Source organism: Colletotrichum truncatum (assembly GCF_014235925.2).
Source record: "Colletotrichum truncatum strain CMES1059 chromosome Unknown Contig_0003, whole genome shotgun sequence".
Taxonomy (NCBI): domain Eukaryota; kingdom Fungi; phylum Ascomycota; class Sordariomycetes; order Glomerellales; family Glomerellaceae; genus Colletotrichum; species Colletotrichum truncatum.
This window is the reverse complement of record NW_027222400.1, coordinates 5,998,948-6,011,375: the sequence shown is the minus strand read 5'-3', so window position 1 is coordinate 6,011,375 and position 12,428 is coordinate 5,998,948. Positions and strand designations below refer to the sequence as shown.

The following is a 12,428-nucleotide window of genomic DNA, read 5'->3' as shown; positions in this document are numbered from 1 at the left end:
AGAATAAAATCAAATCCCTACGCAGTGGTTCAGATCCAAATTGTATTATTATCGTCCATGATACGTGTTACTTGCCGCAGAACCTAGTAGTCTGATGGCTGTTAGAGCGCTTCGTATGTTTGACTTCCAGCTCAACTCACCTCAGCAACTACATCATAACACATTGCCCACTTTGTGAATTCAGGTGACCTGTGAGTTGCATCTTCGTCCATCACCACGTCATCCCAATTTGTGGCATGCCCAGTAAGACCGTCCGTTGAAAGCTTCGCGTCTCTGATTTCCTGTTCCAGCCCATCCGGGAGGGAGAACATCGCAACGTTCTGTTTACCGAGTTCAAACATTTTCTCGGCACGTGGTTTGCGCAGCGATTCCCATTTCTTCAGGATTAAGGGCAGATCCTCTCGGGTAATTATTCCGCGAAGAGCTGTGCTCATCGCCAACCCATCCTCAATACCCTGGCTCGCCCCCATAGCAGTATGCGGCACCATGGCATGAGCAGCATCTCCTATGAGAGCGCAACGTCCCCCAAATCCCAGCCAGGATTCCATTTTAGGCGCTGTTGCAACACGCCACTTGTCTATTGGGTATCCACCGCGCACCACGCACTCGATGTAGGCACGCAGGGGGGCTCCGAAATCTTCAAAAATCTTGCGGACCTCTGCTGGGTCCCCATCAGAGTTCCACGTTCCGTCAACAAGGTCTTCATCAGTAGACGAGTCGCCGTATCGAAAATCGCAAAGCAGCAGACGCATTGTGCCATGGCGAGTTGGCCGCCCAACGCAGTAACGCCCAGGACCGAAAATTAGATGATGGGAGGGAATACCGAGAGGCGCGGCAACTGTGTCGAGTAGAACATTGCGGAGTTTCACCTCTGTCTGGAAGATACATTCAGGCGTTACGACCGCTCTCATATCCTGGTCAGGAAACATGAGCTTACGGACGACCGATTTAACGCCATCTGCGCCGATAACCAAGTCCGCTGAATACTCGCTGTTGTCTGCCGCTTTGACTAGGAGTCGAATGCCTTTTTGGTCAAGGATCTGGACAACAGCCTTGCTGAAAAGGTATTCGGCTCCCGCGGCAACAGCAGCTTCATATGTGATTCGCTGTAATGCTGGTCTATCGGCAGGTTTCCGAATCGCACCGTCCGGAACAGCCTTTGTTTCCGTAAATGGCTTGACATCCCTCCATCTCCATAGGTAATGATTCGTTGTATCGACAGAAATATCGTCCAAAGCTTTTGTAAGACCAAGATGGTCAAGACATTGGACTGCTGCTGGCTGAATAATTATGTTTCCTCCTCGTGTCTGGAGATGCGGATGGCGTTCAAGAACGGTAACATTGTGACCACCGGAGGCTAACGCTGCTGCAGCAGTGTTCCCGGAGGGTCCGGCACCAACTATAACTATATCTAATGAAGCGTGCGAAGGCATTGTAATGAGCTATTGTTGACTGGCAGACTAGTATATAGATTATGGGTTCACTAAATGAGTAAATGACAAAGAATTGGCCGGTTATAAATACCTATCACAATCAACTCCGCACTGTCATCTCCGTATCAGCTCGTGGCAGTACTGATAAATGCGGCCCGTTCGTTTATGGAAGTCCGTCCATAAAGTTTCGCAAAAAAGACATTTGAAGAAATAGCCGACACGACAGGGACAAGGTCGAAAGAGGTACTTGCTTAGTGTCGTCGGACTTGGGACCCTTGAATCGCCATGCTGCCTCGCAGTAAGGAAGATGCTAATTATGAGTCTGTGGATTGTCGAAAATTTGATTGTTATCTGCTAACTTCTGTTTTCTTACCGAATATCTTATTATACTTTGGACCAAAACTGTGTTGTAGTGACCCCTTGGTACAGAGGAACTTCGCTCAGGCCTCCACATACCTAAGTTGAAGAAATTTTTCTTTTCGGAGTAGCGGAAGGAAACAAAACCCAGCTTTCATTTTCTGTCGTAATTAATAATGACCATCCAATTTATTAAGGGTATTCTGGACTAGAAACTCAGAATCATCGTAGATTAAGAAGTCTTAAACACTATGCAATGGTCCTCGAGGTCTCTGCATAGAGCTGTGAAGAGGTGCATGCTACCATCACGTCACTAGCTCATGAAGCGAAGTAAAAACGCATATAAACTACTCTCAATAAGTATGTACATAAAAGACTAAGCATATTTCCAACTTTCGAATGGAAGACTGGATGTAAGCCTGTCGACCTGAAGTCTTCGGGCATATCCTCATGTATGTCGCTATGGATAGTTGATGTATGGCAACAGAACTACACACGCCAGATGGTAACAATGCAATCCAGATTGGTACCAAATTCAAATTAGAGGCACTGGGAATACCACTGGTTCTGAGCTTGGCATGTAGAGCCTGATGCGCAGCAAGTAGCTCCAGACCACCCCGAGCCGCCACATTGGGTCCACTTAGCAGCGCACTGTAGACATGATGTTAGTAGTGGGGATTATTGTTCAAATTGGTATAATGGTTAACTCACATTGCCACCGCCGCTGCTGGGAGGCGGGTTGGTGGTCGGTGGTGGGCTGGTACCGCCACTAGATGAACCAACGGTGATTGTTGCGGAGCCACTGCTAAAGTATCCTTCGGTGGCAACGATCATATAATCATGGGATCCAAGGTTGAGTCCAACCTGAGCCCAGGCGGCAAAATGGTTGCCTGTCGTGACCGTTCCGCCTACACGCTTGCTTTGACGGACGGACCAATACTGCTGAAAGGTCCTAGTGCCTTCGATGGAAGGGGCATTGGTTCGTGTGCTCACGTAAATGTCGTAGGTGCCGCCATCGCTGGTCACAGAGCCCTTCCTCGTAGCACCCGAGGATGGGTTGTAAGTACCGAAAGACTCGACGATGTAGTACTTTTCAACAATTAGCTGGGGTCTACTCTAGGTGCAAAGGGGTAGAAATATTATACCTCAATCAAAGGGTTTCTAGTCCAGCCGTATACGGCGAGGTAGCTGTTACCGTTTGGATTATAGGTGCCCGAGTATGTGATGGTTCTGTATGAAAAGACGTCAGGACGGCCCATAGCATAGCATCAGTGAACTCACCTGGATCCACCAGGATTCCATCCCTTTCCGCCCACGAAGTTGCCTCCGGATTGCCAAGTGACACTATACTGACCACCAGCTCCGTTGATGTATGTGACTTGCGAGCCGCCGTCAGTCCACCAGGAGTAATAATAACCATTGTGTGTCCCGGTGGAGCTCGGCGTGGACTGGCGTTTGACCAGCTCGCCTGGAGCTGCGAGCGCTCCCACGGCGGCTGTAAGTGCCACGAAAAGAGAAGCAAAAGAAACCATGGTGCAGAGCGGACGACTTTTTCTTTCGATTTGGTACTTCTCTGTTCTTCGATGAAAGGGGGTAATTGCTTGCCTTATATACTTCCTGTCTGTGAAGTAATGGTCTGACCACACTTTGACAGGCGGAGACTCACAAGACTTTGGAGCTTCACACATCACCTGTCACGGAATGGACATTCTAGGCTAGTGGTACTGCCTGCCTATGGAAGGTCTAGTAATCTGTTTACACACCCTCTTAGTTTCCGAAACCGTACTTCGTAAGTTCTAACCGGGAATCAAATCCGGGAACAAGGAGATTTGGGTTGCATTAAAGCACATATTGCAACTGTCCATGCGCCTCAACTCTCCCATTACCCGTTTCTTGGCACTGGGAAATTGTAGAAAACATCCCAATATCCGTAAGGCATTATCATTCACTCTTCTGATTAATAAATTCATGTGCAATTCTTTGGATGTATCTTTGCTTTGCAGCAAAATCGGCCGAGGACTTTTCTCTTTTTACCAAACCATCTATATTGACACCCTATAACATCTCTTGTTTTGATCCCCTCAGAACCCAAATCCGAGTCTAGTGACAATCAAAATCTTTTTGGTCCTCTAGTTTTGGGCTTTTCCCCACACATTCAATAGTTTGTGTCACTTGAGGAAGCCTTCCGGCGTGCAGCAGCCATCAACCATTAAAAGGAATTCGGAGGTTGCAGCCCGCATACTGGGTTCTCCACATTTTGCGTGTCAATTGGGCGCCGATGGTCTGGGGCACCTCATTTAGCCGCCGGAAAAAGACGATGAAGTGTGTTAATTTGTATATTTGCCGTAGAGCCTCTCAAGGGCTGGATGCACTCGTTAATACCCGGGCTAGTTCACGGGACTTCAGGTGGTATTGATGTGGCGACCAATGCCTCGTCCGAAGACGTCGCAAGATCGCGAGGCGTCAGAGAAATATCTAAACCGGATGGGTAACGGAGCCAAGCAACTTATCGTATACTGACCATTCCGAATGACACTTTCTACGGTGGCAGTAGATGGAACATCTTGAAGGTTGGCCAGCGGAGTTATCCAGTCAGATTACGGAGCGACGTTGTTTTGAAGGGATTATGAAAGTCAAGCAATGGGGTAAAAGAATCACGGGCGAGGTTCGGGCCCAAAATGCTATCTGGACAATTCATATTTAGGATCCCAAAAAGACATGAATTTGCGTTCACAGTAGGTACGCAGGCGGTATGTGGCACAATACAGGGCACGTTGAAAACCCTTGATACCTTGTAAAAGAACAATCCTCAAGAAGGAGTATGGATAGCCCAGAGACTGCTTTCATCCAGTACCTAAGTGTATGGGCATCTTAAAATTGGTAGTGAGAATCCAAATCCATTTTTAACATAATCTTTGACAATCCAACGCTTGCCTGGCTTTCCTGTTGGCATAGGCGGGGAGGCTGCCCATAGAAATCAATGGACAATTCTACGTTGATGGCAGCCTGATCATAGAGTTTAAAATATAAAAGTTGAAGACTAGCACATTCTTTGGGGTTCATTGCTGGAGATTGACACCACTCGTATTTGCTAGGACCAGTGGTTTTTCGAGAAAACGGCGAGAAATGGAGAAGGGGGCGGCCCGAGGCCTCAACCAAGTCTTTACGGTCCCGACATACCCCGACACAAGTTCCGAAGGTCGCCGGCCTCGTCAATGATAACTCGTAAGCACGGCAATATAGTAGCAAAGTAAATCCTCCCCCGATCTTCGGCGATCACTTGTCTTTCCCGTTCGATGACTAAGTTAACCTCAAGCCAAAAATCAAGTTGGCTGTCAGCCCAACAACGTTTTTCAGGATTTGTGGCTATTCAATTTGAGGCTAAACCATATAAGGCTATTAAATAGCTATGTATGCTATCTTGACCTATGCGGTTTAACGATTCCTAGTATCCTATGCATCGTACATGACTTTCGGACCGCAACACCATTTCTCCTCACCCGTTCAGTATTGGCTTGCCATCAGAATAACCTTTATTCCCGCAGATACTTGCGCCTGCCGTCAGTATCATGGATTGAGGCCAATTTCTGCTATCTTCCCTGCCCATCTTAGAACGAGACCATCCAATCTGCCCCGCTTGTTCAAAACGTACGGTTTAAGTCCTATGTAATCACCCCATGTTTTCATCTAGCATTTGTCTTGGCCATAGCGCAGTTGCTCTACAACATTGTTTCGGCAGCACCATGGTTATGTACCCAAGATATGTTAACAGTGTGACAATATATCTAGATAATGTACAATGACATCAACTCCATCAGGGCTCAGATTGCTTGCTCTGAACGGAATATAATTCCGATGCTTGTAATGAACGACGCGTGAATATTACCATGTTGAGCGAGTTATCAACATACCATCGCCTGGGCTGGAAAAGCAAGGCCGAATTGAGAGCCTCCAAATACCCAGGTAGTATAGTTTTGAAGAGGTAATTTCACCAGGACTTGAAACCTGTCTGCGGGAATACCTGCCTTGTCATCCAGACATAGTAATATTTACGCGACGCTAAAAGCCATGACTCGATCGTTCAATCCATAGAACGTCACAGATTCAGTGGAGAAAAGAAACATGCACGCTATTTCCCCAGATGAACCCCTGCCAACTACCCCGCGAGCATTCCTGGCTTCCCCAACTTCTCCCCGTTGTATGTTCACGATCTGTTGGCGGCCCCGCTACAAACTGGAGCAGAATAGTTCACACATGGCCCCTACTGTCCAATTGAATGTTGGCACTTGCAAAGCGGATGCATTTTCCGTGATGTCCGGGCGACTACTGCAGACGATGAGCATGTCGAACATATCGAAGCGTAGAAAAACCCCGCAATGGAGGCTTAACAAGCTGTGGCCGTCTTTCCATAGGTTAGTGTTAGGTTTGACCTGACTTATCCTTGCTGTCACGAACTTAACACCTGAACCTTGACTCTCAGCCGTTACGCGCTTACGAGGTGGAAGCCAAGCGGCCCAATCTATATAAGTTCAAACCTCGGACGCCTTTTCCGAGTCCGTATTGACTTCCCTAAGACAACATCACCTTTCATCACCTGTCAAAGTCTTTCTGTTGTTTCATTGATGCCTGTCATCAGAGTCTTTCTTCATTAAAATTTGAACACTCAAAAGGACCACCAGGATGGGCCTCCCAGCAAACGAGGATGAAACTCCAAAATCCGGAGTACAACACATCGAGCAGAACGATGCCGTTACTGATGCCATAAAGGCTGTTGATCATCGTGATCTAGAGCGTATCGAAGAGACACAGCCTGGTGCCTTTGTGTGGCTCTGTGCTGCTGCAACTGCCATCGGTGGCATGTTGTTTGGATACGACACTGGTGTAATCTCTGGAGTTCTAGTCGTCCTCGGCACAGACCTTGGCGGCAAAGAGCTTACCCATTCAGAGAAAGAGCTGGTCACGGCCCTTACTGCAGCTGGAGCCTTCATCGGTGCCATTATTGCTGGTATTACCGCCGACAAGTATGGTCGTAAGCCTGCTATCTGGTTTGCATCAGTGCTTTTCACCATAGGCGCCCTCATCCAGGCGACATCTTACACAGTTGCTCAGATGTCAGTTGGAAGATTGGTCATTGGTCTTGGCGTTGGATCTGCTTCCATGGTATGTTAATGATTTTTCAACTTTCGGAGAACGCCCTGAAGAGGCTGACGTTGAACGTGTAAGATTGTCCCACTCTACATCGCCGAAATCTCGCCTGCAAGATTCCGAGGTCGTATGATTTCTGTCGACATGATTTTCCTCGGAAGTGGATCAGTCCTTGCGTACGCATTCGACGCTGCCTTTTACACGACACCGCATGGATGGAGGTACATGGTAGGAATCGGTGGTATCCCTTCCATCATACTCGGTGTTCTTCTGTTTTGGTGCCCTGAGTCACCTCGACAACTGATGTTCCATGGTCGGCGTGATGAATGCATTCAGGTGTTGCGGCGAATCTATCCAAACGGAACGGAGGACGAACTTGTCGACAAAGTCACTTCCATTGAGCGCGGAGTCAATCAAGCCAAAGCCCTAAACGAGGAAATCTCACTCCGCAAATCCGTCACAAGTCTATGGACCGTCCCAGCAAACTTGCGAGCAGTTATATGTGCGTGCGGTCTCATGGCCTTTCAACAGCTGTGCGGGTTCAACACTCTTGTACGTAACATCAATGTCCTGTTCTCAGTAGCTTGGCTAACAAAGTTCCAGATGTATTATTCGAGCACTTTATTCGACATCGTCGGCTTTTCGAATCCTATTGCTGTAGGAACCGTTGTGGCAGGAACGAACTTCATTTTTACCGTACTCTCTATCTTCCTCATTGACAGAATCGGCCGTCGAAGAATCTTGATATGGACAATGTGGGGCATGCCGGTTTGCCTCGCAGTTGCAGCTATTGCGTTCCATTGGATCCCGTTAGACCGAGACACTCTCAAACTTACCACTCAAGAGGTTGGCTGGCCTGCTATTCTAGTCTTGGTCGCCATGATCATGTTCGTGGCATTCTATGCAGCTGGTCTTGGTTGCGTGCCCTGGCAAGCCAACGAGTTTCTCCCGATGGAAGTTCGAGCTATGGGCACGATGATGATCAACATCTTCAATTGGGGTCCTAACATCGTCGTCTCGTCGACATTTCTGTCAATGATGCGCGGAATGACACCATCAGGCACATTTGGCTTCTATGCGGGGTTATCATTCCTTGGCTGGGTCTTTGTGATCTTCTGTTTCCCTGAAGCAGCGAACATGACGTTGGAGGAGATTCGTGTCGTCTTCGAACATGGATTTGGAGTAAGATACGCGGAAGAGTGGAGGAAACAAAGGAAGTTGGACATTCAGGCTCGTAAAGAAGCTTCGGTGTGAGGACAGGCTGAATCGGTTTTGTTGTTTGAATCGCCTCAGAACTAGACGGCTACAGAAGCAGGGAGACCTGACGGAAGTTTCGATACGGGTCAGGCGTAGGGTGTGGCACTTTCGCGGCGATTGTGACTGTGTAGCCTGTCCCAATAGTTGGGAGAGGTGCTGGAGCGGTTAAACTGGTTCAGGGTGCCTAAGTGAGTAGGGTAACAAATGTTATGATCAATACACCGAGAATGAGGTTGAACGTAATTAACACCCGGCTCGTATCGGCAGACTGATTGTCTTTTCTGACGTTTTAAAATGTGCTTGTTCTAATTAGGCGTGCACTCGCCAGTTATACCCACCTCGCCCTTCGTTGAACATGCTGTCATTGCAACTCGTCAAAGGACGAAGCGCTCCAATGACCCAACAACTGCATGCAAAATTGAGGATATAACCAATCATCTTCGGCAATCTGCATTTCGCGAGGCTTGCTGATATGAACCCGGTGCTTCCCGGCTGGATATTCAACGCTAAGCTTTGGAAGGGTTTTGAGCTGTACTAGCAGCCTTACGACAAGACAAACCGTATTATGGTACCACCAGATGTCGGCACCTCGGCCCAGACAATGTTAGTTTACATTTGCTTTGATGCCTAAGGTAACAACCTAGAGTTTTGCTATCCGCCCAGATGACCTTGAAGGCTCTTTTGTTTTTAAGGTTTTACGTTTATGCTCAGGTACCAACAATCCTTTCACATGGCGTTTTCTTCACCAAATGATTAGACTGCATGTCTGCTAATGACCGAGCGATTGTCTAACCATGTCTCCTAACATACCTTGACCACCGAACACCGCCTACAACACAAGGTCAATGAGGCATCTGAAGAAACAACCGCAACAACCAGCTCAACATGACCTCCCAAACACAGCCGCAGGGCGAAGAGCAGGATGACCCGCTGTTCTTCTTCATGCCAGACGCACAATGGGGCGAGTTCTGCCAGTGGTACAAGTCCTGTTTCACAATCAGCAAAGAGGAGATATCCAAGCTTGTTGGACACACTGTAGACGATTGCGACCCTGCGGGTTCGATTACGTTTAACTGCGCAGAACAATTTATGATGTACTGCAAAGCTGCACGGTTTCGCGACACAGACCGGCAATCTCGCATACTCGCCTCAGACAGCCCTAAAAAGCAAAAGCGGCTAGGCAGGGAAACTATAGGATTCACACATGAAAGCTGGGACCAGATCAAGAGTGCCGTTGTGGAAGCAGGAAACATCGCAAAATTCAGCCAAAACGCGCATCTGGGACGGAAACTGTTAGCCACCGGCAATCGATTGCTCTGCGAAGCTGCATCTCGTGATCGCGTATGGGGTATCGGGTATACTGCAAAACATGCCATGAATCAACGGAAGCATTGGGGGGAGAACCGGCTTGGCAGAGCATTGATGGTGACGAGGGAGCATCTCCGAGAACAGGAATTACGACAACAACGCCCCTGGGAATTTTGGGCAGACAAAGATACCTCTTAGTTTCCCTCGCCACAATGGCTACAACAATGTATTAGAGTTTTTATTACTTTACTCTTCTTGCCTTACTTTCTAGTCCGAACCAAGATCCTCAAAGCCTAAGAGGAACCGAGTGTATTCGTTTCTCTGATTTTTGAGTTTTTACTCTTCAGGCGGGGATGAGTGTTCTACGTCAGAAAACGCCTAAACCCATGTTTAAGGTCGGAAAGAACAAGCACCGCCTGTACACAGCAACGACATGAGTGGTAGTTATATCAAGCGAAGGTATTGCTAAAGGGTGGGTTCCTCTTAAGCCGTATTCATAGTTCGCAGGATACTCTGGCAACTATTACCTCTCCTTGTATGTATGATGTTGACATCGTGGCCATACGTTCTGACAAGACAGACACACAAAGCAGGCACTGTGAAATGATTGGCTGTGTAGAATTTTACTACCATTCTCCCAACTGAGATAGTTCCTGAGATGAATGAACTACTGATACGCGGAGCGCTTATGTACAAATTGTTCCAAGATCTTCCTGCGGCCGTAAGTTTAGGCACCAGCAGGGAGTCTTATGTTATTGACTGAGCTGGGAGACATACTCAACCTGGAATGGAGTTTATGAGCGCATGAATGAAGTAAAGCGCGTCAGCGACATGCCTCTTTTGCTCGCCCATACGTTTGGAGGATGGCTACCAGCATCAGATAGTGGCAGAAGCTTCAACAGAAAAACAACAGATACGGCAAAGCAAACTGTCATCCCATCAATGAGTTCCGTTCACTTCTTGAGTCTTAAGGATGGCTTATACGGTAGCTGATGTCAATGTCTCGGCCATGTCTTTCATTTTTCCAGCTTTCTTATACACGAGATTCAGACCACAGCAACATCAGGCCAATGGATGCATCTGTTCCAACATTTACGAACAGTGCGGTGGGAATGTGGAGCGCCACCCGCATCACCTAAACGGCTTTAGCTGAACATGGCACCTTTCGAACATCTCCCGTTGAGCTAAAGTATGTAACAAAATCTCAACAACCTAAGTTCTAATGAATTCAACGACCTCCCGCTCAATAACCGCGGGCATCAAGTAGTAGAGATCGGGTATCGTCTCCCCACACTTATCAGCTTGGCGCCGTGTTACCCCTCCCGCTGCGTATGCAGCCACCCGCGTTCGATTTGGATAAGCAACAGGGTTTGCGTCATCACGCAATGTTTACTGTCGATGATCAATATCATTCCCGCCGATAACGCAGCAAAAGAAAACGTCCTTATTGCCGCCCTTTTGTTCATCTTTTTTTTTTTTTTCTAATTACTTTCGCACAAATGCGACGAGAACAAGTCTTCATTATGAAGTCCCTCGGAATTGCCGCCCTCGCTTGCTCGCTTGCTGCGTCGTCTGTACAGGCTGAGAGTTACACCGAAGCACTTATCAGTCTGCACAAAACACTTGTGGAGGTTGACTCAACCACAAAATCCGAGGCACCTGGAACGGAAGCTCTGAAGACCTACCTCGAAACAAAATTTACGGTTGAGCTTCAGGCTGTTGAAGGCGACCGCAAGAACGTCTACGCGTATCCCGGAAACTCTCGCAACAGCCGCGTTCTTCTCACGTCACACATTGATACCGTGCCGCCTTACATTCCATACTCACGCAATGGCGAAGAGATTAGGGGACGTGGCACTGCGGACGCTAAGGGTAGCGTCGCCGCCCAGATCATTGCCGTAGAGGAACTCCTCGAGAGTGGTGACATCAAAGACGGTGATGTCTCTCTGTTGTTCGTTGTGGGCGAGGAATCAGGCGGTCAAGGGATGCAGACTGCCAACAACCTCAATGTTACATGGGAGGCGGTCATCTTTGGCGAGCCGACAGAGAACAAACTTGTACGTGCCCACAAGGGAGTGTTGGGCCTTAATGTCACGGCCAGCGGAATTGCGGGGCATTCTGGGTATCCCGAACAAGGACGCAATGCAATTGATCTACTTGTTCGCTCGTTGGGTGCGATCATCGACGTCGACTTGCCGTCTTCTGAACAATTCGGAAACACTACTTTGAACGTAGGCGTCATAGAGGGTGGAATTGCGAGCAATGTCATTCCTGAGAATGCTACTGCGCGGACGTCTATTCGAGTTGCTGTCGAGGACGTAGACTCAGTCAAAAGCATCATCAGCCAGGCAGCATATGCCGCCACGCCAGAGCATGTGAGCCTCTCTTTTAACGCAGGCGCAAAGCCAGTAAGTCTGGATTATGATATTGATGGTAAGCTACATCTGCATGGGATAGGCGACGCGTTATGGAAACATGGCTAATGCAGATAGGCTTCAACACCACTGTCGTGAACTATTTCACAGATGTCCCCAACTTGAAGGGCACACACAAGCGCTATTTGTATGGTCCAGGGACGATTCTTGTGGCCCACTCAAACGACGAGCACATCACTGTTTCCGACCTTGAAACGGCTGTTGAGGGCTACAAGACACTCATTTTAGAGTCTTTGAAGAAATGATGAATCAAACCTCTTGCTTACCGTTGGCACTCGCACTCAGGGAAACTCTAGGCGGGCAGGTAGTGGAGTTAAGTGGGAAAACCAGTTGATATCAGCAACTTTGTGTGAATGACAGGCTGTGTTGGTAATTTCATTCTCTGGCATTTTAAAACTGTTTTCGCATCTTACCAAGTTTGACGCTATATGTTCATAAGAGTTGTGCCGTAGCTAGCATAGACCATCTATGCAAATGCCGTTTCATAATCCGT

General features: G+C 48.0%; 5 protein-coding genes across 5 annotated transcripts; 3 read left to right on the top strand and 2 right to left on the bottom strand.

Annotated features, from left to right (window-relative positions):
- Positions 1-131: 131 nt before the first annotated feature.
- CTRU02_206535 (uncharacterized protein) lies at positions 132-1,433 on the bottom strand (the record flags this gene model as incomplete). The annotated part of the gene is made up of 1 exon (XM_036730143.1): positions 132-1,433. One exon carries the CDS (start codon positions 1,431-1,433, stop codon positions 132-134), a length of 1,302 nt encoding a protein of 433 aa, XP_036578116.1.
- An 897-nt stretch (positions 1,434-2,330) lies between these two features.
- On the bottom strand, positions 2,331-3,322 carry CTRU02_206534 (glycosyl hydrolase family 11; the record flags this gene model as incomplete). Its single annotated transcript, XM_036730142.1, has 4 exons — positions 2,331-2,441; positions 2,502-2,879; positions 2,936-3,020; positions 3,072-3,322. The coding sequence occupies 4 exons, from the start codon at positions 3,320-3,322 to the stop codon at positions 2,331-2,333; spliced, it is 825 nt and encodes a 274-aa protein (XP_036578115.1).
- A 3,148-nt stretch (positions 3,323-6,470) lies between these two features.
- CTRU02_206533 (myo-inositol transporter) lies at positions 6,471-8,189 on the top strand (the record flags this gene model as incomplete). Its single annotated transcript, XM_036730141.1, has 3 exons — positions 6,471-6,950; positions 7,014-7,487; positions 7,539-8,189. The coding sequence occupies 3 exons, from the start codon at positions 6,471-6,473 to the stop codon at positions 8,187-8,189; spliced, it is 1,605 nt and encodes a 534-aa protein (XP_036578114.1).
- An 888-nt stretch (positions 8,190-9,077) lies between these two features.
- Positions 9,078-9,698, top strand: CTRU02_206532 (uncharacterized protein; the record flags this gene model as incomplete). The annotated part of the gene is made up of 1 exon (XM_036730140.1): positions 9,078-9,698. One exon carries the CDS (start codon positions 9,078-9,080, stop codon positions 9,696-9,698), a length of 621 nt encoding a protein of 206 aa, XP_036578113.1.
- A 1,301-nt stretch (positions 9,699-10,999) lies between these two features.
- On the top strand, positions 11,000-12,180 carry CTRU02_206531 (C6 zinc finger domain-containing protein; the record flags this gene model as incomplete). The annotated part of the gene is made up of 2 exons (XM_036730139.1): positions 11,000-11,933; positions 11,993-12,180. The coding sequence occupies 2 exons, from the start codon at positions 11,000-11,002 to the stop codon at positions 12,178-12,180; spliced, it is 1,122 nt and encodes a 373-aa protein (XP_036578112.1).
- Positions 12,181-12,428: the final 248 nt, after the last annotated feature.